A 27,248-nucleotide genomic window follows, 5' to 3' on the forward strand; every position below is an offset into this window, starting at 1 on the left:
TTTGTTGTCATAACTTTTGTAGTTTAAGAAAGTCTCACCTCACGATAGTGCAATAGGTAGTGTTAGGATTTGCTAATGTTCTCTGTGACAAACCATTCTGGAGGTGTCAGAAAATAAATAAAATCTGAGATTTCTTCTCTCCTATGTGGTACCCAGATATTCTGTTTTAGAAATTTCTGGGTGGAGCTCATAACTTAAATGTTTATTTTGTCATGGTTCAAGAGGCAGTAAGCAAGATATCAGAGACACTCCTCTCCCCAAGGCTGTGCCTGCCTAGAACAAATTGTTTTGTGTCTATATATATCCATTATTTCAGTACACATAAACTTGTCAAATACAATCGTACAAAATACAATACATGGGAGTCTTTTTTAAAAAACAAGAGTTTATTTAGTAGCCAAGCTTTTTATATAGTTTAGTGTTTTGATTGGTGATTGTTTTTACTTAAAATACTATTCAGAGGAGTTTTTCTTTAACTGGAAAGGCCAGAGTCAAAATTATATGAGATAGCTACACTGTATGAAAAGCATTCTTTCCTAGACTAGTACTTTCTAAATTCAGATGAAGTATCTGAACTATCCCAGGAACTTGAGACATGCATGCAGTCCCTAACACTAGCTGCTTGGAGAGACACCAGCCAGTAGCAACCAGCTTGCCTTGCTTAGAGAATCTTGAGGGACATTTGTCTACTGATAACATATCCATTTTGTGTGTTTTTCTTCAGGTGATGCAGACAGAAAGCATTGTAAATTTAAGCCTGATCCCAATATCCCTCCAACCTTCAGTGCCTTCAATGAAGATTATGTTGGAAGTGGGTGGTCACGAGGACACATGGCTCCAGCAGGAAATAACAAATTTTCAAGTGTAGGCATACTTTGGGGGAGGGATGGGAATATGGGGCTGATGTTATGCATACAACAGGAATTAGAGATTTAAAAACCTAGGAGCCAAACCTTAAAACTTGAGAATTTCCATACTCTTATTTTTCTTCTTGACTTTATGTCTCTTCTTTCAATCACAAACCGAGACATTTTTAAACAGGTTGAATGAGGAAAACTAAGTGCTATGTGAAGGGAACTAGAAAGCCACTGGGAGCTGAAGCTACTCACTTTTATTTATTTATTTTTTTGAGACGGAGTCTCACTCACTCTGTTGCCCAGGTCGGAGCACAGTGGCTTGATCTCGGCGCACTGCAACCTCTGCCTCCCAGGTTCAAGCAATTCCTGTGCCTCAGCCTCTTGAGTGGCTGGGATTACAGGGGTGCATCACCATGCTCAGCTAATTTTTGTTTGTTTGTTTATTTATTTTTTGAGACGGAGTCTCTCTGTGTCACCCAGGCTGGAGTACAATGGCACGATCTTGGCTCACTGTAACCTCCGCCTCCCGGGTTCAAGTGATTCTCCTGCCTCAGCCTCCCAAGTAGCTGGGATTGCAGGTTCCCGCCACCACACCCAGGTGTTTTGTATTTTTAGTAGAGATGGGGTTTCACCACGTTGGCCAGGCTGGTCTCAAACTCCTGACCTCAGGTGATCCACCTGCCTCGGCCTCCCAAAGTGCGGGGATTACAGGCGTGAGCCACTGTGCTCAGCCACTCACTTATTTTTAATTAGTTATTAGAGACAGAGTCTCGCTTTGATGCCCAGGCTGGAGTACAGTGGTGGAATCATAGCTTACTGTAGTCTTGAACTCCTAGGCTTATACGGTCCTCTTTCCTCAGCTTCCCGACTAACTAGGACTATAGTCATGTTTCATCATGCCTGGCTAATTTATTTTGAAAAATTTTTTTAATTTGTAGAAATTTATAGAAAAGGTGAAAAAATAGTACAACAAACATTGATACATTTACTTTACATATACATATGTAAATTCTGCAACCATTGACAAAGTTGCAGACATGTTTTATTTCTAAATGGATTGCTCAGGAGTATGCATCATCTAAGATGAGGATGTTTATATATATGAATATATATAAATACAAGTATCACACCAAGAAGTGTATACTAATACATTTTTATATATTTGTGCAGTAATATTATCTAAAATACAGTGTATAGTCAGCTTTCCCACATGGTCCTAATTATGATCTTTATAGCTTTTTTGATTCAGTATTCAATCATGAATCACACATTACATTTAGTTATCATATTTCTTTAGTCTTCTTTAATCTGGAATGATTTCCCTGCCAAAAAGTGGGAGGAGTGTCTTTCATGATATTGACATTTGTTACGTGAACTATTGGTGATTATGTCATTAAGATAGTAATTCTCAACCTTGGACACTCATTATAATCACCTGGAGAGGTTTTCGCAATCCTGATGCCCAGACCTGAACCTCATACTTACAAAACTGGAAACTCTCAGGGATGAGACCCAGGCATCAATATCAATATTTTTAAAGCTCCCTAGATTATTCCAATGTGCACCCAAGATTGAGAGCGACTGCTTGAAGAGAAGGTACTTGTAGCATTGGCAGTTAGTATAGATCAGTGAGGAAATTACAGTGAGGTAGAGCCTTGTATATTTGGGTGAAAAATGTGAAGTGAATGAACACATAGTGGCCAGATATTCAGAAGAACAAGGACGTTTTCTCTGCCACTTTTGAACTAGTATGTTTGTACTGTACTAAAATAACTTTTGTGAAAATTGATCTCTATTGAGAAACTCTTTGCCAGAGGCTTAAAACCAGAATTTGCCCTTAAGCTTTGTGTTGGAAATATTTAGTTCTTAGAATTCACGTTATAGATTTGGATTTTATAATTGATAAGCCTACCTGACTACTTACTTTATAGTCCTCATTTTGAATAATTATTATAAGAGCTTTCTGTTCTGGAATAATTATGGCTTTCATTTATTGAAACAAGTAGTCAATAATTGCCTAGCACTAATGTTTAAATAAGAAAGTGTTTTTCTGTGTCTTTTTAATAAAATATCTTTTAAAGGGGAAAGCATTTCAGTGCAAGTTACTATGTTTCTTTCTTTACAGAAAGCCATGGCTGAAACCTTTTACCTTTCTAACATTGTGCCTCAGGATTTTGATAATAATTCTGGATATTGGAACAGGTGAGGGATGAGAGTTTTAAAAACATGATGCTATGGAAGATAAATGAAGTGACAGGAGAATGTACTGATGTGCCTATTAGCTGTTTCTGTCTTTGTTTTTCAAAAGCTAAGCCTCTGAAGGTAAGTACTTTGGGCCAGTTTTCTTTGCTGTGTTTTGGGAGTACAGTCTTCTACAGAAGATCAGACTTCAAAACGTAGCCTGCCTTTTTGATCATGTTTGCCACTGTTCAAAAGTCAAGTTTTGAAAGAAATGACTCAAAATAATAATCTTAATAATTGAGGCAGCATCTTTTTTGAGTGTGTTCAGTGAACACTATTATTTTCTCTTGTATTCCAATATTTCTTAGCTTTTTTTAAAAAAACAGTTTTGTATTTCAAGAGCTCCTGAGCTTTAGGCCAGGGTCAGTGGTTCATGTCTATAGTCTCAGCACTTGGAGAGGCCGAGGCAGGAGAATTGCTTGAGGCCAGAAGTTTGAGACTGGCCTGGGACATAGTGAAGCCTTGTCTCTACTAAAAATTTAAAAAATTAACCAAGTGTGGTGGTCCATGCCTGTATCCCAGCTACTCAGGAGGCCGAGGTGGGAGAATCACTTGAGCCCAGGAGTTTGAGGCTATAGTGAGTGGTGATTGTGCCACTGCACTCCAGTCTGGACAACAGAGCAAGACCCTATCTCAAAAAAAAAAAGTTCCTGAACTTAAAAAAAGTTGGGGTATAGTTTAATGTAACTATTAACCAGTTTTTTTGTTTGTTTTTTGTTTTTTTGAGACAAAGTCTCACACTGTCGCCCGGGCTGGTGTGCAGTGGCACAGTCTCGGCTCACTACAACCTCCGCCTCCCGGGTTCAAGCGATTCTCCTGCCTCAGCCTCCCGAGTAGCTGGGATTATAGGCACACGCCACCACACCCGGCTAATTTTTGTATTTTTAGTAGACATGGGGTTTCACTATGTTGGCCAGGCTAGTCTTGAACTCCTGACCTCGTGATTTGCCCACCTTGGCCTCCCAAAGTGCTGGGATTATAGGCATGAGCCACCACGCACGGCCACTATTAACCAGTTTTTGATAGAACCTAACTATAAAATAATCTGGGCCTTCTACATTTTTCTGACACTGTCAGGTGGCTTCTTTATGCATCTAAAACTAACAGTTTGAGGTTCTTTCAGGCTATTGTGTTTTTCCCCATATAGTACTTTGTGGTTTAAAATAATGAAGAGAGCACCCTGCACCAATGAGAGACTTCAGCAGTTATCAGTCATGGCGCCATTTGTTTCATCTACATACCCTCACTTTGCCCCACTCAGATTATTTTTAGCAGATTGCAGATATTTTATCCATAAATGTTTCGTTATATATATTTAGAAGATAAGGATTCTTTTAAAATATAACCACAGTATTATTAATGCCCTTAAAGAATTTAACAATAATTCTTTATTACCAATTTTATAGTCAGTGTTCAAATTTTCCTGGTTGTCTTTAATTTTTTGTTGTTGTTGGTTGGTTTGAACCAGGATTCAAACAAGATAGACACAAAAATTTGGTTGATATATCTCTTTAGTTCCTATTAATCTGTAGATTTTCCTTTCTTTTTTTTTCCTCCATTCAGATTATCTGTTGAAGATCTAGGATGTTTGTCCTAGAGTTTCCTTTCCATATTCTGGATTTGCTGATTGCATACCTGTGGAAGCATTTAACATTTTCTTTTCCCAAGAGATAAATTTCTGGGAGGAAAACTTTACCTTGTAATTGGACATATATATACATCCTATTAAAAATAATTAAAAAAAATTTTTTAAGGCCAGTCAAGTGAAGCAGTGGGAGTAGAGAAGGAACAAAGAAGTATGTAACTGGTTGTGAACAATTAGTTGTAAACACCACTGCACTTATACCAGCCTATAAAAATAATTGGATTTTACTTTTTAGATAAGAAACTGAGGATGAGGACATGCATTGTTATCTCTCATTTAGAAATCTCTTCCAACTGGGCGGGGCGCAGTGGCTCATGCCTGTAATGCCAGCACTTTGGGAAGCCGAGGTGGGCAGATCGCTTGAGGTCAGGAGTTGGAGACCAGTCTGGGCAACGTGGCAAAACCGTGTGTCTACTAAAAATAAAAAACAAATTAGCCGGGTGTGGTGGCACACACCTAAAATCCCAGCTACTCGGGAGGCTGAGGCAGGAGAATCGCTTAAACCCAGGAGATGGAGGTTGCAGTGAGCTGAGCCTGGGTGACATAGTGAGTGAGACTCCGTCTCAAAAAAAAAAAAAAAAAAAAAAAACTTCCAACTGCAGTCATATACATACTTTCATATGTATATGAAAGTACATATTACAACTACTTGCCATTTGGGCACCTGTAATTCCAGCTACTCGGGAGGTTGAGGCAGGAGAATCACTTGAACCCGGGAGGCGGAGGTTGCAGTGAGCTGAGATCACACCATTGCACTCCAGCCTGGGTGACAGAGTGAGACTCCATCTAAAAAAAAGAAAAAAAAATACTTGCCATTTTTATCTGGTAAGTTGACAAAAACAGATTTTAAATGATAAATCCCAGCATTATAAAGATTGTTGTGAAACTGCTGTGTTGTATTTTGGAGCTTTTAGAGTAAATTGATATAACCCTATTAAAAATGTTAGTTTTACATATGATGACGAGTCTTTAAAATAAATTCATTCAGTAATTCTGGTCCTTGAAATTTATCCTAAGGAATTGATACAATGTTGCATTATATAAGAAATGTTAACATAAGCCCAATTGTCCTGCAAGAGGAATGGTTAAATAAAGTATATCATCTTGTTGGAATGATACATAATTCTTGAAAGCTGGTTGGGAACTATGGCATAAAAAAAGTTTTAAGTTCATGAAATTTGAATTCCAGAATGTACTCTGAGTGCACATAAAGAAAAATGTAGATAGTTTTGTTAGTGTATGTGATTTTTAAGTTTTTTCTGTGCAGTAAGCAAACTGGGAAAATAATTGTTTATATGCTTATAATGTTTTGTGCCATGTTCTTGTTTAATTTCTCAAATGCAGTTTTTCTTGGTATCTTTCATAGGAATTGATATGATTTGCTGCTGTCTTACATGTATATATGTGAGAATATCATACATTTTTTAATTTGTTTTTCAGAATAGAAATGTACTGTCGAGAGCTGACAGAAAGGTTTGAAGATGTTTGGGTGGTATCTGGGCCTTTGACCTTACCTCAGACTGGAGGCGATGGAAAGAAAATAGTTAGTTACCAGGTAAGGATGTTTAATAGTCAGGTTTATGTTATCTGTATGAGATTATAATCTCACTTTGCATTCTGCTTTTTATTTTTATTTTTATCATTCAAAAAAAATTTTGCATTCTACTTTTTAATTTCACTTATTCAACAATATTTATTGAACACCTATTAGGAATGATAGGCATAGAGAATATAGTGATGGATAAAAGCAACTATTGACTTCAAGGAACTCACGGCTTAGAGTGGAAAACAGATGTTAACAATTAATTACATTAAAGTGTGACATGCTGTAATAGAGGTAAACACACACAGTGTGGTCTTGTGAAAGGACTGATGGGCTCTACTCATATGAGTCAGGAACGCTTAAAAGAGGAAGTGATATTGAGCTATACCTTGACAGATAAGAGTCAGGAGTGGACCCTGAGGATTCCAGAGGATGGAGCAGGATGAGCACAGGACATTTGTGGTCAACATCAGGGTTTTGAGATTTATATATCATTCATAAAAATTGGAGCTTATGGTACAAAACAGTGTGGGTGGCTCAAGGGATATGAAGAGTTCCATAACAACAGGTGGACGGGTGAGATAATATGCGACTTTCTATTCTATGATGAAGACTTGGGTTTTAATTTTTAGGCACTAAGAAGTCATAGATTTGTTTTAAGCATGGGAGAAATATGATATTTGGGTTTTATAAAGAGTATTTTGGCAGCAGCGTGTAAAGAGATAGGTGGGAAAAGGGAGCATTTGAAGAAGAGATTAGAGGCAAGGAGATGAGTTAGGACATACAAGCAGTTGGGGTGAGGAATAATAGAGGAACACAGGAAAGAGTAACCATGAATAAATAACTTGTTTGAGTGAGGAAGAGGGAGAAGTTCCAGGATAACAACTAGATTGCAGACCAGGCTCAGTGGCTCATGCCTGTAATCCCAGCACTTTGGGAGGCCGAGGCAGGCGATCACGAGGTCAGGAGTTCGAGACCAGCCTGGCCAATATGGTGAAACCCCGTCTCTGCTAAAAATACAAAAATTATCTGGGTGTGGTGGCGTGTGCCTGTAGTCCCAGCTACTTGGGAGTCTGAGGCAGAAGAATCGCTTGAACCCAGGAGGCGGAGGTTGCACTGAGCCGAGATCACACCACTGCACTCCAGCCTGGGTGACAGAGCAAGACTCCATCTCAAAAAAATAAAAAATAAAAATAAAATAAAAACAACCAGATTACAGTGCTACAGTGAGTTGAATAAATGGGAAGAAAAGCTTTTCTTCTAGAAGCTTCTTTTTTTTAATATGCAAGATATGTGAGCACTTTTATAGACTGAAAGAGAGATTAAAGATAGGAGAGTGTAATTAGTGGTGTGAGAGCTTCAGACATCTAATGTTGCTGGGAAATTCTTAGCTAGCCTTTCATATTGGCAGTTTACAAAGTGGTATACCTGAAGAGCAGGTGTTCTTAGAAAAAGTGTAACATTTAATCTTATCATGCAGAAATATCCTGAGGATTCTGCCAAGAGGGTGGCTGAAATGTTTTACTATACTGTGAGGCTTACAGAGGGCAGGGAACAGGTGGAGTGAAGCAGAAGAGGTGGTAGAGTGAGTAAAAAGAAGCACTGAAGGACTTGCTAATAAGGCCAAAGAGGAGGGGAGGGAACACCTAGCTCAGCTCTGGAAATAAAGTAGATATTTAATAAATGCTGGTTAGGTAAATGATTACTTAAGTCTGTGATAAAATTTAATAACCTGAGGAACAGATTGAGGAACCACCCCCCCCCCAAAAAACAAAACTTTTAGAGTATATTCTGTCCATTTGACTTGCTTATTATCAGCCTGTCTAGATCAGATGTGCAGTAATGTCCAAGCATCCAAGGATTTGTATAGGTCCATATGAATAGCCCACTTTCTCTTTTTCCACACAAAATTATGACCCAACTACTTCTTTTTGTTAAGTGGAAATGATAGAGTAGTTGTTTTCAAGGATTTGTACACCCTTGGAAAATTCCAGTAGATATGGGAGTGAAGGAAGTCAAAGGAATTAGTATTTTAAAATTAATTCATTTAATTTCTCTCCTCTCAGATTAATTTCTCTCCTCTGATTAACTTGCTAATTTAATTTTAGTATATTTTATAGTCTTAGGAGAAAAAAAGGCTTAAAGCCCTCTGTATTATTTTTCAAATATTAATTATTCTTGGTCTTTGTTAAATCCTGTTTATTTTATGTCAGAAAAGAGGCTCTTCTAGCTTTGACTTGTATATTTTAAATGGTTAAATTACAGTTTTATTTGTGCTTTGTTTTTATAAAATTGAAAAATTTATATCACTAGCCTACTGTGTAGTAGAACAAAAATTTGTACAATGTTTAAAAGGAAAAATTAACCAATAATTACAAGCATTTCACTATATAGATTTTTGTGTGGCTATTTCTGTAAAATATGTGTTGCCCAAATGCCATATTGGAAAATGTATTGTTTTTCTTAAGTTGGATATAATTTTTAAAAATAGAACTGATAAAAATATATCTTCTAGTTCTTTCTGCTGAAAAGGCCCAGAAGAATTGGTATGTCATTAGCAATGAACACATCTTGAGACCCAGATATTGGTTTCTAAAAAGCATCTCCTGAAAAGACTCAGCACTTAGAGAAATGACTGATTTAAGGGGTGGTACAGGGAGAGTACAAAATGGAACATCATATATCAGAAAGCGAAGGAAGTGCTCAGACAAATGGTGGGGATATGTCAGAAGGACATGTGAATCAGCTTGAAGGAGCTCCCACTTACTGTATCTGGTGCTATTGAATATCAAAATAAAATGGATTATAAACCTATTGAATTAAATAAGAATCCATACTCAATAAATATGTAAATACCTAGGGTGTAAAGAAAAGCTTCTGCATACCATAGAATGTCAGTTAATAAATTTGCAAGAATGAAAGAGTTATACAAATCATTTTGCACACATCACCATAATTGATTCAGGCAAGAGTCATCACTAGCTAAAACTAGTGAGTGAATGTTTTATGAGGAATAGGGTATTTACATAATCTAAAAGTATCTCCTCATACATTACTTATTAATCACAAAGTAAGAAATAACTTTACAGTGAAGAAACATCCCATTACCCAAGTGATCAAGTTTAGTATTGCTAGTAATGGGACTTAGTGATACGCTGTACTCCTGGTGTGATGCACTGAGCAGGATAAAATATCAGGCATACCCCAGTTGAGAGACATTCTGTGAAACAGCTGACTTCTACTTTACAAAAGTGTTAGTGTCATAAAAGACAAAGGCTGAGAACTATCTGTTCCAGATTAATGGATTAAAGAGTCATGCAAACAAAATGTGTAGTATGATCTTAGATTAGATCCTAGACCAGAAAAAAGTTGCTAAAAAGGATGTTATTGGGAGAATTGGGAACATTCGAGGTCTGTTATCTAATATACAAATTAGATAATTGTGTATTTTCAGTATTAAATTTCCTGATTTTTAAAATTGTTCTGTGATATGTAAGTAAATATCTTTGCTTTTAGGAAGTCATATCTTGAAGTGTTTAGGAGTAAAATGGTGTGCCTGTGACTTTAAAAAAGTTTAGGGAAAATAGAAGAGAGTGATAAAGCAAATAGAACAAAATGTTAACAATTGGTAAATCTGAGTGAAGGATATAAAGGAAGGAGTTCTTTGTGCTGTTCTTACAAATGCTAAGCTTTTAATTAATTCAGAATTTTAAAATTATATATTAAATATTATATAGATATTTAAATAAAATATTAAAAGATATATTAAAATAGTTTATCAGTGAAATGATACTCAAGCATGTTCAAGCTAGCCTTAAAGAGTTTCAAAAGAGACCTATCAGCTCTCCTCACCCTATTTAGTGTCATAATGATCAGTCATGTGAGGTCAGTCAAGATCAGCTTCCTGAAGAGTATACTTTGAGTAATAGTCTTGTTTCTTGTTTTTATTTTAAAGACTTGCTGGTCTTAGGTATTCTCTTTCAGATTCTGGGCTTCTAAGGTCATATCATTAGTTTTCCATGTCTCTTATTAATTTATAGGACCTATGCATGTTCACACTGGCAAATCTTTAATTCAGTAAATCATCCGTTCAGCAAATTTTCAAGTACCTGTCATGTGGGAGGAAGGTATACAGAATTGTAAATGGCATGCTCCAAACTTATATTCTTGATTACTTTCTTCCTCTCCTGTATTTCACATCCTGGCAGTCATCTCTCACTCTTGATTACTTTGAACCAACAACTTTTATTAATTCTCTTTTTTTAAAATAACTTTTACTTAGACATACCGAAGCTCTGAACACCTGCAGTATTGCAGAGGCCTCTAATGGGTTTCTCTGCCTCCAATTGCGTTGGCTACCAGTCTATCTGGAGTACAGAAACCATGACAGAGAAAGTATACGTTGTTACTTTCCTAATCCTCGGAACCATAAAAAAAGGAATAACATTAAAAGAACAGAAAAGGAAACTTCATTTGTACTGAAATTAGGGAATGTTCACAGTCCTGTATCAAGGAATTTTTCAAATAATATCTGCAAGATAAAGTGAAATTTGGACCAAATTATAAAGGATGTTAATTTGACATGTCTCCTCTTATCAAAGCATGGGACAGGGTACTACAATTAGTAAGGAAGTTCAGACCTACCGGTAGTAGACCACAGGAGAAATTTCTGGTGTTTAACTTGGAGCTTATCCCTTTATCTTGCAATAGTAGGAAAGGCAGGGTGGTTATAGTTGTTAAAAGCACATATTTCATGTCAGATCTGGCCTTGGATCTTTGCTTTGATACTTACTTGCATGTGGTCCTGGGAAAATGACCTAACTTCTTTAAAGTTCAGTTTTATCTGTGATATTTGGATAGTAGTAGTGTTTACCTCACCGAGTTGCTAGTATCATCGTTAGCTTGGTAGTTAGCACATAGGAAATGTTCAGTAAATATTAGCTACTATTACTCCTTTGGAGGCTAACATAAGAATGAAGACCAGTGTTTTTTGTATTCTTTGGTGCATGTACTCATAAACCTATGATTTCTAAGATTCTTTTTTATTTCTCCTTTCTTACCTACAGAAGCCCAAAAGTCAGGTGCCTCTTTATTAATTTTAAAGCACAATTTTTGTAGTCTTCTAAGTCGATGCTTTTGAGTTCATGAGTTCATGTTATGTTAGGAGTTGTGAAATTAGATACTTATATTAAACACAGTTTAGTCTTGATGCTTTTTTTTTGCTCGTGGCATTAAAGTCATAACTGGCAAACTATCTTTCCTTGAAATTAAACTTGAAAAAATTTTAAATTATGCAATTATATGTGCATAATGATAAAAATGCTAAATCTTAAAACATGATTGTGGAAATATATGACATTGTAATGAAATTCAAACAGTACAAAGCAGCATGAAAAGGTAAAGTCTCACTTATACTCCTTATCCCACTGTCCAGTTTTTATTTGTTTTGGCACTTATTTCTATATCTCAGAATAATGAGCACTAAAATATATTTTTAACTTGTGACCTGTCACTTATTAACAGTTACTTTATAAAATTATGAAATTTATTGTTTACTTCTTGCACTGCACCATACTCTGCTAGTCATATATACTTAATTTTAGTTCTTCCGTTGGTAAACTTTGCATCATATACGTTACATAATATACTTGAACCTCTAATCTTGATCTACCATTTATACTTGTCAAGGTTTGTAGCATTTACATTTATGTTTGCTAACGATAATGTAGTCTGAGTTTTGCCTGTAGCAGAGTTTGTAAACTGAGGCCTCTTATGGCAAGTCCAGCCCATAGAGGTATTTTATTTGGCTCACATGGTATATATATATATTTTTAAGTTTTTCATAGAGATAGGGTCTTGCTCTGTCTGCTAGGCTGGAGTGCAGTGACAAGATCGTAGCTCACTGTAACCTTTATCTTCTGGGCTTTCGAGATCTTCCCACTTCAGCCTACCGAGTAGCTACGACTACAGGCATGCACCACCATGCCCAGGTAATTTTTAAGTTTCTTTTTTGTAGAGGTGGGGGTCTCACTATGTTGCCCTGGCTGGCCTTAAATTCCTGGCCTCAAGTAGTCCTCCCACCTCCACCCCTCAAAGGGCTGGAATTAAAGGCGTGAGCCACCACACCTGACTGTTATTTTTTAATTAGTTTATAATGTTTAATAATTGGGAGATTTCACATAAATCCAGATTTTAGCTTCTCTTAAATCAGATGACTCCGTAACAATTGGCATATACTCCCATAGGCAGCCAGTTTACTAGACAAGAGTATCAACCTTCTCCTTAGATTGAACACACATCTTCAAATCACTGTAGTCTTTACCTGCCCCATTCTACTCACTTACATTTCCTGTCTAGCCCTTGTTGGTCTTTGAGTTTGTAATCCAAGATCTATTGGAAAATATTTAACCAGCATTTATATTATTATAAGTGTGTATGTAGTATGTTTGGACCTATAAGGAAATAGATATAATTCTATATCATTAAATCTGTGCCACTTGAGAGAGAAATATTACCACAAACAACGGAAAAACTGAGAAGTGGAAGGTAAGGGTGGCAGTGTATTATAATTGCTCTTTTTAAAAATGGAATATGTTTTTACTTTCTAATTCAGATAATTTAGGTCATTTAAGCATATTATCATATGATTTTTTAAAAAGGTAAATTAGTTTTTTCGTGAAAATATATTCTCGGAGCCCTCTGACTTTCTGTTTTAATTTGGATTACTTGTTTCCTCCCTCCTTCCCTTTCTCCTTCATTCCCTTTCTTCTTTCCTTCCTTTTATTCAACAGAGACTTAACTAAGCTTTTACTAGGTACCTGGTGCTGTTCTGGGTGCTTCTGATACAGCATTAAACAAGGCAGAAAAGAGTACCCTCATGGAGCATGCATTATAGTGGAGGAGATACCTAGTAAGTAAAATGCCTCGTAGAAATATAAAGCATGGTAGAGGATTGTACTAGGGTGGGAAAGAAAGACAAGGGGAAGTGAGATAGGGCAGAAGCCTAAGTGAAGTGAGGGAGCAAGCCATATGAACAGTTTTTCAGCTAGAGCGAGTGCAAGACACGGGTGAAACTGAGGTTGGCACATTCAAGGAGCAGTGCTCTGCTCAGTGTGACTAGAGCAGCGTAAGCAGGAGGAGGAGAAGAAGGTAAATTATAGAGGGAGGCAACGGCAGGAAATGTGGATTGTATTAAGTGAGATGGGACACTTAAACAGTGTTTTGATCAGGTTAGTAGCATAATCTGGTTTACATTTTTAAAGCACACACTGGCTTCTTGTGAAGAACAGAAGAAAGTGTGGAACCTGGAAGGCCAGTTAAGAGACTAATGGAATTGTCTACATGAGAAATAATAACTTGAATAGGATGGTGGTGGTAGAAATGGTGAGAAGTGGTATGATTTAAGATGTGCTTGGAAGTGGTCAGCACACTGATGATGTTGAAAGCTATGATGAGATTATATAAGTGAATATAGACAGGAGAGAACAATCAATTGAATTCTGAACCCTGGAGCACTTGGACATTAGCGGTCAGGAAGAAGAAGATCCAGCGAAAGAGTCAGAGGAGCAGCCTTTAAGGTAGGAGAAATCTAGGGGAGAGTGATGTTCCAGAAGCTAAGTGAAGAAATCATTTAAAGGAGGGAATGATGAGTTGAGAACTGACTGTTTGCAATCCCAGTAAGCTTTTTTAGTTTTAAGTCATCTATATATCTGTCCTTCTGTTTTTCCTTATTATACTCCTAGCTTGGGTCCTTAAATTCCTCTTTCCCCTTAAATATTATCTTAAATCCCTCTTTTCCACCCTCCCCCCCCCCCCCCGCTTTTTTTTTTTTTTGAGACGGAATTTTACTGTGTCCCCCAGGCTGGAGTGCAGTGGTGCAATCTTGGCTCACTGCAGCCTCCACCTCCCAGGTTCAAGCAATTCTTCTGCCTCAGCCTCCTGAATAGCTGGTATTACAGGCACCTGCCACCACATTTGGCTAATTTTTTATATTTTTAGTAGAGACAGGGTTTCACCATGTTGGCCAGGCTGGTCTTGAACTCCTGACTGCAAGTGATCCGCCTGCCTTAGCCTCCCAAAGTGCTGGGATTACAGGCATGAGTCACTGCACCTGGCTACCCTTTTTTATAGATAACTTTTTTTTGCTTTGGTAGAGTATATCCTCAAATTTTTTCTGGAAGAGTCAATGGATGATAACCTTTCCGAGTCCTTGCATGTCTGAAAATGTCCTAAAACTCTGAAGATGCACTCAGGAATCTTTATGTATGACAAGTTCTCTAGAGTAGTTTTATGTGTACCACCATTTTATTTTATTTTAATGAGGATGATCCCTTTATTTGACTTGAGGATGGAGAAGAAGAGGATTACGAGGTCACAGGAATGTCTCATGAGGAATTACCCAAAGCTGGTAACACCAGGTGCTCTGCCAGGAGGACTCTCTGGAAGGGGCAGCCAGCTCACAGATGCCCTGGATCCCTCGAGGCCAGTCACTAAAAAGTTATGACCATCCCCTTCTTGCCAGTCTGCCAGGGCTCCAGGGGGGAAAAGTGGAAAATTATCTGGTCCTGGCCCAGGGCCAGCTCCTCGGTGAGAAACTCGAAGAAGTGGGTGCTGTGGCTGCAGTTCTCCTCAGTGGTGTCCATCATGCTGGTGGAGGAGATGAACAGCTGCACCCAGGGCTCAGTGGACCTACTCAGCACCATGGTCAGGCCCGCCACACCCATCATGTTCACATGCTGCCCTTGTTCTGTGCTCCCTGGCCCATGCTCCCATCCTTGGGTTTGCCCAGGATGGAGGCTGTGGCGCAGAGCCATTTCTCCAGCCCTGCAGGCACTTGGTTGGCAGGCAAGTTCGTGTCTAGCTCTAGGAAGGGCATGGGCCGTAGAAAAAGAGACCCATTCTTTTAGAGAGTATTTTTCTAGCCTCATATGAAGGCAAAACAAAGGCCTGCTACTTTTGTGAGTTGTACGATAATTCTGCAGATGAATTTTTTTCAGTCACACACTTTGATTTTGATACCCTTTATTTGCTGGAGTACTACTTAAGGGGTGGTAAAAATATTAATATCAGCTTTGGCTTTTTCCTGTATATTTTATCTTAACAATGTCATCACATCCATCTTTCATCTTCCAGAAGTTCATGGTAGTTCTTAGTCCACTAATGCAGTACTCTGTCATTTTTCAGCACTTTTATACCTTTTTACTGCCATTCCATATATTTATGTGGAATATATATATGGATATCCATATATATATATGTATTTTCCTTTTAATTTGCAGAGGAGAGGACCAAAAACCCGTGTTCAGTTTGCCTTTTTTAACTGGAAACCCTACTTTAATCTATATTTATTAGTGTTTTGCAAAGCAGGTTAATTTGTTTTTGTCTTTGCTTTTAGCAGGTTAATATTTCTTAATGTTTTATTTGGAAATAATTTCAAATTTATAGAAAGGTTATAAGAACAATAAAAAGAACTCCCCTGTATCTTTCACCTAGATTTACTAGTTGTTAACATTTTGCCACATTTATGCTCCCCCATATAGATAGGCATACACCTGTTTTTGTTTTCTGAACCATTTGAGTTAGTTGCAGATATCTTGTTCCTTTCCTCCTAAGCATTCTGTCATGTAACCACAGAATAATTATCAAATTCGTGAAACAACATATAGAAATACTACCTAATATTTAGTCCATATTGAAATTTTACAAATTACCCAATACTATCCTTTATACTGTTTTTTTTTTTTTTCTGATTCGGTATCCAACCAGGATTGAGCATTGCATTTAGTTGTCATGTCTCTGTAGTCTCCTTTAATCTGAACTAGCTTCTGACTCAGCCTTTTGTCTTGAATGACTTTGATATTTTTGAAGAGTATGGGCCAGTTGTTTTACAGTATGTCCCTCCTTTGGGTTTGTCTGTTGTTTGCTCATGATTCATTACGTTTTTGGCAGAATGTAGGAGCAGTGATCTTGTGTCCTTCTCAGTGCATTGCATCAGGAGGTGCATAATATCAGTTTGTCTGATTATTGATGATTTTAACTTTACTTGGTTAAGGTGGTGTCTACCAGGTTTTTTCACCATTTCCCCCTTTGGAATTTATAAGTAATCTGTGGAAATACTTTGAGGCGATGTAAGCATCTTTTTCGTCTTCAAACTTTCACTCAATAGTTTTAGCATCCGTTGATATTTCCTGCCTGAATTAGTTATTACTATGATAGTTGCTAAATGATGACTTTCTAATTCTTACTCCTTAATTTATTAGTTGACATTCCACTGTTAGAGCTTTTCCTTGTTACCAATGTAGACTCACAGATTTATTTTTATTCAAAGAGTTTTAATTTTACTGTGATTGTTCATTTTGATGCTCAAATTGCCCCAGATTTAGCCAGTGGGAGCTCCTTCCAGTGTCTCCTGTGTCCTTTTGATGCATCCTCATCATTTTTTAGCATTTCCTACTTTCTGGCATAAGGCTATGTTCCATGTTCATCTTGGCCATCGGCCATTTCTCCAAGGAGCACTGGATCCTTTTAGTGGGGATTGATGTTTAGAAACCAAGATCTGGACAGCAATTCAGATTGATTCTTGAGTGCTTGCTCTGCTGTTTGGTTTGTCAGGTGTGTTCACCACATTTATTTTTAGCCTTTTGTAGTGGATGGAGAGAGCCCCAAAGCTCGTAGTATATGGATTCCATTGCCTTTAGTGGCTCACTGTTGAGAAGGCCTTTCTCCTCTGCTTTCTGTGTTCCTGTATTTCAAAACAGGGATTGACAGACACTGGTCATTAGGAAAGCAGTTCACTGTGTTTGTACATTGTGTATGTATATGTAAAGTTGAATATTGACTTCACGAATCCATATTTCTGGAGAAGCATATGGTTTTTCAGTTTTCTCAGAAGCATATCAAACTGACATCTACTTTTATATATTTATGTTTTTCACTAACAAATATCTCCATAATAATACTGCTTTTATTAGTTTTGGCATTATATTTCAAGTCAAACTTTATTTCAGGTAGAATTTTAAACCTAAAAATCTTTGGTGTATCTATTAGATGAAAGCAAAATATAGTTTGTTAGTAAAATAAATTGGAAAAATTATCTTGAAATTCTTGCCAAGAATTTAATCGGGCCCAAATTTTTATATATATGCACACACACACGTATCTATAAACTTGGGAGAATTTGGTTAAGAAATAGAGATGTGGCAGGTCTACCTAGGCAAGGTGAAGAGATGAGAAGCGATAGGATATATGCTGAGAAAACAGTTAAGTTAGAGCGTTCATGTAGGGAAGGAGACAAAAATAAAAGGAAAGTTTGGGGCCTGGTGGCAGAAACTTCAAATGACCAGCTAAAAAGTTTAGGCAAGAACTTCAGGATAATTTTCTAGCAAGCAGGGCCTTTGAAAAGTAGGCAATTAATTATAAAACAAATATAGATAAAATGATGTCCTTTAATTATTCTGGGAAAGGGGACACAGCATTGCCCAGTGCTGGAGACTGGTCTGTTTCTCTCAAGCAACTAATAATTTGAATCATGAATTCCCACTTTCAAGGCAATGTCTTGCAATTATGTACGGCAATTCAGAGTGCTTGGAAAGTGTTTTGTTTTCTCAGATCTAGCCATTTAATATTTACTGCTTGCTTACAACTATACTCTGAACCTTATTTTAGGAAGTTGTACCCAATAAAAGGGTTTATTTAGTTTTCTATCCAGGCAATGAAGCATATATGTGTTTTTACTTTGGGGGAAGTAAAGCAAATGAACTGGCATTTCTTGAGGGCCAGGTATACTAGGCAGTATGTAAGTAGCTTTATATATGCATCTCATTCAATCTTCACTACACCCTTACAAAAAAAGTAGTGACCATTTTCTTTTATAGACAAGAAAATCAAGGCTTTAAGGATCGAGTCTCAGGCATATAGCTTATAATTGTCAAAGAGGGTATCCAAACATGGGTCTGTCTGACAATTGCCAGTCATTCACAGTGTTACTCTTTGAAGCGCTCAAGTTTATAGTAAATGAATTGCTGTGCTGTTCATATACAAAAGCTTAAGGTTAGCAGATAATAAAAGATGGTGTGGATGGAGAGAGGAGTTACAAGTGATACTTGCTAGCATGCAAAAATAACAGAAAATGGGCCAAGAGGAGGATTCCTTATAGCCAGGCAGAAATGTCTGTTAGAATATGTAGGAAAGGATCACATCATCATAGAACTTGAGTGAATATGAGCCTAAGGGAAGATTCGTAGCAGTGATTTTATCAGAAGTGAGTCATCTGACAGTTCTAATCAGAATCACCCCCTTTATTATATAGCTGAGGTCATCCCTGTGCTTTCTCTGATGTTCCTGTTTCAAGAAGAGGTTGATTCCAGACAAGTGAAACATACCTGAAGATTCTGGTTTGGACATTATAAATGGTCTGACAAGAAAGTGAGCTTCAGATTTTAGAACTCAGTGATGGTGGTAATGTTAGAAATATTTAACAATCTGTGTTCTTTTATAACAGCACTTTGCAAACTTCCATTATACTAACCCTAAAGGGGAGGAAATTGAAAATGCCCTCAGGAGTCTTGAGACATCATTTGAAGTGATATGGGAGTAATATATTTTTTTAAGTCTCTTGCTTTATATTTAGGGAAAGCTTTTGTTCATTTCCATATCTATTTGTTTTAATGAAAGTTAAATTATTTTACTGGTTGTCTCCCTACCCTCACCCTAAATTTTCAAGTACCATTGACAGCCTAGAAAGAGGGTGCTTGTTTTACTGTGACTTAGTAGGCTGCTACCCTTTGGCCTGGAACAGGTACCCCAGTGTGAGAAGTACCGTCTTCCAGGGTTTGTGCTGCCACAAAAGCATCTGCTGAGGCTTTATAGATAACACAGGGGGCGACCACATTCTTGTTGACTTTACCACACTTTGTGACTCCCTCACTTTTCATGTTCCTTCCCCCCCTCAGGTTCGGATTTCCTGTTTATCAAACTCCCATGGTTTCTTTCTTTCACTTGATCGGCATGACTTTTTAAGGGCTTGGTCTCTTGATCTGTCCCTCTAGTTTTATTTTTGGAGTTTCTTTTTTTGTCTTACCAGGGGAATGTAACCAAATATATCTATCTAATTCTAGCAGGTACATATTTTTTCCTCTTGATGTTGCTTAATATTTTATTGGAGGCACATTTACAGTATGTATGACCTTACAAATGGCAGGCTTAATATGGGTATTGTTTGTTTTGGGTCTCTTCTGGGTCTGGGTGGCACAGGTGGTGGTGGCAAATTGTCATTTCTGTCTCTTGGATGGAAGGAAACAAGCTCAGGCCAGTATATAAGAAAACTAGCTTCAGGTTGCGAATGAGTGCCAGCTTATGTATTGTATTTTCTAGTTAACTCCCAGTTGACTTCCAATTTTTGCTACAGTCTTGAGTAGAGTTCAGTGCTTCTTGGGAATTTAATAGCAGCAAGGGTTTCCTTTGCAAAATATTTTTATACCTAAATCTTACACGAAAAGGGTTGTTTGCTGACTCACTGATTAACTAGACTTGGTTTATGTTAAGCCTTTGAGTCCTTTGTTACAGACATCATTTGTGCCCAAGTTGCTTTCTCCTCCTGAAACCCCATTGCTGACCTGTAACTAGTCTAATCTTGCTTGATAATACGTTTCCCCCGCCCCCATCCCTCTGTAAAACCATCTTTTGTACCAAATGCCGTTGTATCTTTTGAATGATGTCCACTACAAAATAGCTTTTTACATAGATCTTGTAGATTTTGAAAAATTTTTAACTAACATGTCATTGTATCTTCATAACAATTCTATGAGAGAGGCATTTATAAAATATAAAATAGCAATCCACCCATGGGGATGGCTGTTACGTATTTTATAAATGAAGAAACAAGAAATGGGTGGACGCGACTTGCAGCTTAGTGGCAAAGCCAGGTTTGACCAGGTCTCTGGGCTTCCAGTCCACCGAACCTCTAGTAGTGTTTAGAAACATTTCTGGAAGTCTCCCAATTTTTCCAAAAGTAGAAAAAATTTATTATGTAGATTGAGTTGTCTTTAAAGAGACAGCTCTAAAATATTTTACGACTGATGTTGTTTTAAAAAATTGTCTTAAATTCAAGGAAGAAACGGTGGGTTTTTCTGAATATCCAACTAGGACCTGTCCCTATATTAGACAGATTAAAGATGTTTGCTTCCTAAGAACAAAGCAGACTGAATCAGAAAAGAGATTAGTGAGTGGCTAAGTTTTTATTTTTCTCCTTAGTTCTAGGGATAGTATTTTACCCCCTTGAAATAGTGTGAGAAGGTCATGGGTAGAAGGATCACACCTGTGATTCCTAATAGGAATTTCTGTTTCCATGAGGTTTCTCAAAAGTAGAATCGAGGTCCTCTAGCAATTGTAAGAGTTTTTAAACACCTATAGAAATGGTACATTTGCATAAAGTAAAGCTGTAGAACTTAAAATGTCCAACGTCTTTACTTTTGGCTGGAATTTTACGAGCCTGATTAGCTCTGCATGGCAGCAATGGGCATGTTAATTATATTTGAAAATTGCCGTTTGTTTGTAGACAAGGAGTCCATGAGGAGAGAAAATCAAGTGAATGTTCTTGAACTGTACTGCAGTGATGGGGAATGTCCACAAGGTGGCACAAAGACTTTGTTTAACTGTTGGATTCCTAGCTAGCACCTGGAATACTTGAAGCCCCTTTCACCTTCTCCCTCTTTGCAAACTATGGCTCAGCTGCATCTGTGCCCTCAGTTCTGGTCCCCAGCTTCCCCTGAATCCCCTTCGTGCTGTTATTTGGGCTTTGTATTGGTACCTAACCACATTCTACCTGTAGTGAAAGCTGAAGGTCTTGGTTCCCACTCTAGGTGGTAAGTTTCTTGAGTGGAGGCACCAGCTGCATATACTTTAAAGCATATTCTTTTCTGTATTTCCAGCAATGCCAGGCACAGGACCTCTGAGTTGCATTGTTGAATTAACATCTTTTGGTTATTTGTGAGTTAATTGTGGACTTCCATAGGGTTCTCCCTCAGTATATTTTTTGCTTTGAAGAGTATGTTTATCTTCCCAGCTGCATAAATGAATTTTTGGGGTGAAATGGGGATTTTATGTTTGTAGTACATAGTTTCATAGACTTTACACCACACCCTGACCAACCACTTTCAGTAACTTCGAAGACAGTTGGTTATGGAAATCATTCCCGTGCATGGGTCTTCCCTGAAGCTCTGCAATTGGTCTTGGCAGTGGGACCTTCATGTGTGACAGACAGCAGATGGCCATGGAGTTCCCAGGCTGTGTGCCATGTAGGTAGGAGATTGAAAAAAGCAGAAAAGAAACCTCCTTTGTAGCTGTCGTGTCTCTGCCTTATTTGGGCTCACAAGAAGGAATCTTGCTGCAGGCAGAGCTGTCTGATCAGGAAAGAAAACTGACTCTTACCAGGGAAGGGCCCGGGAGGGGCAGTAATACCAATGAGCATGTTTTAGTTGGATTATGTCAGTTATTGGGGACCATTAAGTAAATAGATGTTGAGTATTTTCTTTTTCAAAAAAGCCTTTTTGTTTTGTTTTGTTTTGAGATGGAGTTTCGCTCTTGTTGCCCAGGCTGGAGTGTAGTGTCACAATCTCGGCTAACTGCAACCTCCACCTCCCGGGTTCAAGTGATTCTTTTGCCTCAGCCTCCCGAGTAGCAGGGATTACAGGCATGTGCCACCACGCGCAGCTAATTTTGTATTTTTAGTAGAGATGGGGTTTCTCCATGTTGGTCAGGCTGGTCTCAAACTCCCAACCTCAGGGGATCTGCCTGCCTTGGCCTCCCAAAGTGCTGGGATTACAGGCATGAGCCACCACACCTGGCCCAGATGCCAATTGGAAGGAAATTTGAAAAGGTTTAGTAATAATGTTATTTCATTAATTTCAGCCAAACCACACAACTAATTTATGTTTTCTAGGCCTGACCCTGGCTCTGGCTTCTTCATTGTGTGGATACCTTTCCAAAATGTTTGATATGACAACATATTTAGAAGTTCTTTGATCACAAGCCCAAGGATATGCAAAACTCAGAGCAAACAGCATTTACATTTATGTAATTTAATTTTAAAAATTAGCCCTAATTGAAGTGATCCTGGAGATGGTAATGTTGACTTGACACCTGGCTGCTTCTCTAAGGGCCATCTGTTTAGTTCCCTAGTGAATTTCATAAACTAAGGCCATGTTTTTATTTCTAGAGCTGGGAGTACCCAAGCCTGCAGTTTTGACCTTTGAATGTTTGGAGCACCAGAAGTTCTGATTATGAGATGAAGAGAAAATGACAGCTTTTCTTGTCTATTAAAAAACCAGGACTCACTCATGGCATTCCTTTGTCCTTTGTCCTACAAGCAGAACAGAGACTGTGACCCCTGATCTTTGGGTTGGCATTATTTTATTTTTATTTTTTGAGGTGGAGTCTTGCTCTGTCGGCCAGGCTGGAGTGCAGTGGTGCAATCTCGGCTCACTGCACCCTCCGCCTCCTGGGTTCAAGCAATTCTTCTGCTTCAGCCTCCCAAGTAGCTGGGATTACAGGCGCCTGCCACCACACCCAACTAATTTTTGTATTTTTTTTTTAGTAGAGATGGGGTTTCACCATGTTGGCCAGGCTGGTCTTGAACTCCTGACCTCAAGTGATCTGCCCGCCTTGGCGTCCCAAAGTGCTGGGATTACAGGTATGAGCCACCGTGCCTCACCTGGGGTTATATTATTTTAAAGAATGTGATCAGAATTGACCTGTTAAATACTCTTCTTGTATGTGAATCTCTGAGTCAGTTTATTATTTTTGGCAATTGAATTTAAATTCATTGGAACAGAGTGGGATGGCTTATAAGTACATTTCAGCAATGCATTAAATAAGTTTTTTTCAGAAAAAATTTGCGAACTGTTAGCACAAATTGGCATCACTAATATGGCTGCTTTGTTTTTAGGTGATTGGCGAGGACAACGTGGCAGTCCCCTCACACCTTTATAAGGTAATCCTGGCCCGCAGAAGCTCAGTATCTACCGAACCACTGGCGCTAGGGGCCTTTGTGGTACCCAATGAAGCCATCGGCTTCCAGCCCCAGTTAACTGAATTCCAAGTGAGCCTCCAGGACCTAGAGAAGTTGTCAGGACTGGTGTTTTTTCCTCATTTGGATAGAACTAGTGATATCCGGAATATCTGCTCTGTGGACACCTGTAAGCTCCTGGATTTCCAGGAGTTCACCTTGTACTTGAGTACAAGAAAGATTGAAGGAGCCCGATCAGTGCTCAGACTGGAAAAGATCATGGAAAACTTGAAGAATGCAGAGATTGAACCAGATGATTACTTTATGAGTCGCTATGAGAAGAAGCTAGAAGAACTCAAAGCTAAGGAGCAGTCAGGAACCCAGATAAGAAAGCCATCCTAGTTTTTATCTCAAGATGTGTCATACCGTCTGTAATGAAGCAGGCATGCCCTCTTTAGGCTAACATATTTTAGTGGCTTTGCTTTTTGCTTTTTAAAAAGTTTTTCTCTTTAAGAGATGTGGTCTCGCCGTGTCATCCAGGCTGGAGTGCAGTGGTGGAATCATAGCTCACTATAGCCTCAAACTTCTGGGCTTAAGCAATCCTCCTGCCTCTGCCCCCTGAGCAGCTGGGACTACAGGCACACACCATCACCCTCAGCTACTAGTGGCTTTGCTTTAAAGAAATAGTGGAATCCTAAATTTATGACTAAACATTCCCCCAAAAGATGAAAGATCTACAATGTTTTTGTCAGTATTATATTTGACTCAGGAACTAATTATTAAGGGAGCTTTGACACCTGCAGATGGAGGGCTGATCTTGTGTCAAGTTAACAGGAAGACTGCCCACAGATGACACTGCATTTGTATCCCTGTGGATGTAGAGTATTGGGAAGGCATTTGTTTAGTTTCATGCCTCCAAACCATGCATTGTCTTTGATGTATCTGCCCAGCCTTCTCAGAACTCAGTGTTGTACATTTTTCCCCCTAGGACCTGAATTGGTCTTGGAGGCAGCTTTTAGAAATCCTCTATGTAGTTCCTGTCCACATGCACTGTATATTTGTTTCTTCTTTCTCCTCTCATGAATCTGCTCTTTTCTCTACTTCTGTCTACGTAGAAGCACTCAGCAACTAGTTTCTGCTCATTAAATGTGTTCTATATACTAGGCTCAGTGCTTTACATGTGTTGTCTCACAATGACTCTCTGAGGTAAATACACTATCCCCATTTTACCTGTGAGAAAATTGAGGCTTAGAGAGCTTAGTGTCTTACCCGAGTTTCACTTTTCCAAAGTAGTCATCCACAAAGTATGAGGCAGACAGATCTAAGAGAAGAAAGACAGCTGAGGTAGATTCAAATCTTTTCTGACGTGGATGGTGGCTTTTTACTCAGAAATATATACCTATTTCCATGGGTATTTGTGGGCCCGAGGCATGCTTGGCAAGAAGAATCTGGTTTCTTATCTGCTATGCAAGCCAAAGGGACTTTAATGTTCTTTGAATTGAACCCTCCTTAGCTCTGTGGAAAGAGACAGTCAGGAATATTTGGGAATTAGACGGCAATACTTTGTGGAGTTTATTAGAGCCCATGCTTGCCTCCAGAGATACAGTTCTTTTAGTGACCAGATACTGCCAAATTGATGTGTTCTTGCTTTCCAGGTGAGCTTTTTGTTCTTAAGATTAAGAAACCTATGAAGGATCTGCAGCCAGGCATGGTGGCTCAGGCCTATAATCTCAGCACTTTGGGAAATCGAGGTGGGTGGATTGCTTGAGCCCAGGAGTTTGAGACCAGCCTGGGCAACATAATGAAACCCTATCTTTACAAAAAAATACAAAAATTAGCTGGGCGTGGTGGTGCACACCTGTAGTCCCAGCTACTCAGGAGGCTGAAATGGGAGGATTGCTTGAGCCTGGTAGGTTGAGGCTGCGATGGGACATGGTCATGCCACTGGACGCCAGCCTGGGCCACAGAGGGAGACCCTGTCTCAAAAAAAAAAAAGAAAAAGGTCTGCCCACAAAATCACTAGCTTATTATTTGCTTCCTGTGTGCCTGCTTGTCTACCCAGCATAGTAGGCCAAAGGTCCAAAGGCATTTAGCATTCCTGGGGGAAATTGTGGCTGTTTTTCTGAGCCAGATCTCTTGATTTGGGTTTACACGGAGTCCTTTCATGGACTATCCTGAGTATTGTCAGTAAAACGTCTTGGGGCATAAGAACTTGTCTGAATCTGTCATACATACCACTGCTGTCTTTTCTGAGTGGCATTACAAGAAAGATTTTTGTGGTGTGTTTGTTCTAAGAGAAATGCCAGGGCTTTAAGATAAAGATAAGATGATAATGATTGACATTGTTCTGCTCTTTTATTTGGGTAAAAAAGAAAAGTTGAGGGGTCAGAACACAGTAGCCTGATTAGTACCATTCTGTTTTATCACACTGTTCCCCATTAGCTTGTACCAGTTCTCCTCTTCTCGGGGATGTAGAGCCAAAATGTCACTGTGACCAAACAATCTGTTATTTTTTCTCCTCAATGGAGAGGTGATGGTGTGGCCTGGGTGTTTCTCCAGGAGTGTGAGTGGGCAGCTCTGTGGGATAAGTCCTAGGTACCCACTGCCCATCTCTAGAGGCGGGCCCCCAACTCCATTCCCCTGTTGCTCTGTTCTGTCGACCTGCATTGCCAGCAGCCTTGGAGTTACTTCTTATGCTCTTCTTGCTCGTTCCTCTCCACCTAGATGGTAGAATCTCTTATTTTTAGATCAATAAAGTATTCTGTTTTTTTTTTCCACTGGGGCATTCCTGAGTTTATTTGGGGCACACCCGGGTGAGGGCCCTGCCCCTAGAAGAAGGTGTTGGGCCTCTTGGTGAAGTGTGGCTTGTGCGGATAGTGCAGTACCTAGTGGGGCAGCAGGAACTTGATCTTGGAGTCATGGAACTGCTTGACGGCTGGCCGGCGGCACTTGCTGGCTGTGGTCTCCTCCACCTTCATGATCTGGATGGAGTGGGCCCGGGCGTGGTGCCAGGCGCCCATGTCTTGGTAGCACTGGGTGACAGCACCCGCGGTGGTCAGGTCCCCGTATTCCTGGCACATGTTGTGGGTGCTGCTCTGGGTGTCACAGTGCAGCCAGATGCCGAAGTTCTTCACCCGCAGGGGGCACTTCTCAAACACCTGCCCACAGTAACAATCTCTCCTGAAGACTTCTTCATCTTCTTTAACTGAGATACCAAGTACCAAAAGCAGGACTTGGCGACGACGCGATTAGGTGCAAAGATTCGCATGTGGTAGAGGGGTAGTGTATGGCATTTGGGGGTGGGCAGGCAGCGACCCACCACCTTGTACTCTCATAGTGTGCCTGAGGCCTTCATGGCATCCTGTCCGCCCTCACCGCCACCTGCAAAATGTCAGATCAATGAAGTTTCTTAGGTTTTTATTTCTTTTGAAAGATGCTGCCTGGTCATTGTGGAAAATGGAGATAAGAGCTTGTAATACAAAGTTGCAGTCTGCCAGTCCTCATTTTTATTTATATTTATTTATTTGTTTATATGATTTGCACATCAGACAACCTTTGAAAAAGTTTGTTAGTGTGTAACAGTGGTGTTTGAATTGTATCAACACTTTCATCAAGAGTTCCCCCAAACAAACTTGAAATGTAAATAATTGGTTAGAGGTTAGAATTTTCCTCCTGTCATACCGCTTCAGCCCTCAATGTGGCTGTTGATCATCCTGGACTCAGATGCAGCATAGGCTGAGCCTGAGATTCTGCCCTTCTGTTCTCTTTACCCTCAGACAGTCCCTGGTCTGAGGGAAAGGCAGCCGTGGAGGAAGTGCCGGTCTGGACAGGCTCTTCTGCTGGAAACCCACATCCCAAGTTTCTCTCTACCTTCAGTGATATCTTTATTGTGAAATTCCAAACTGTGGTCCCTGAATTGAGGCTGTTGCACCAATATTGTTGTGTGTAGCAATACAACAA

The 27,248-nt window shown here is 39.1% G+C and overlaps 1 protein-coding gene and 1 pseudogene across 2 annotated transcripts in view; one reads left to right on the forward strand and one right to left on the reverse strand.

Moving 5' to 3' along the window:
• EXOG (exo/endonuclease G) overlaps nucleotides 1-26,065 on the forward strand; it is a 30,384-nt gene extending 4,319 nt beyond the window's left edge. For both annotated transcript variants that reach the window (XM_001171826.8, XM_001171851.8), the window contains 4 exons: nucleotides 725-864; nucleotides 2,983-3,059; nucleotides 6,184-6,298; nucleotides 23,229-26,065. In XM_001171826.8, the coding sequence (XP_001171826.1) occupies nucleotides 725-864; nucleotides 2,983-3,059; nucleotides 6,184-6,298; nucleotides 23,229-23,690 (794 nt within the window). In that variant the 3' untranslated portion in view covers nucleotides 23,691-26,065. The remainder of the gene's footprint in view (nucleotides 1-724; nucleotides 865-2,982; nucleotides 3,060-6,183; nucleotides 6,299-23,228) is intronic.
• A 14-nt stretch (nucleotides 26,066-26,079) lies between these two features.
• On the reverse strand, nucleotides 26,080-26,664 carry LOC107970608 (large ribosomal subunit protein eL20-like; annotated as a pseudogene).
• Nucleotides 26,665-27,248: the final 584 nt, after the last annotated feature.

The sequence above is a fragment of the Pan troglodytes genome, chromosome 2 (assembly GCF_028858775.2).
Source record: "Pan troglodytes isolate AG18354 chromosome 2, NHGRI_mPanTro3-v2.0_pri, whole genome shotgun sequence".
Lineage (NCBI taxonomy): Eukaryota > Metazoa > Chordata > Mammalia > Primates > Hominidae > Pan > Pan troglodytes.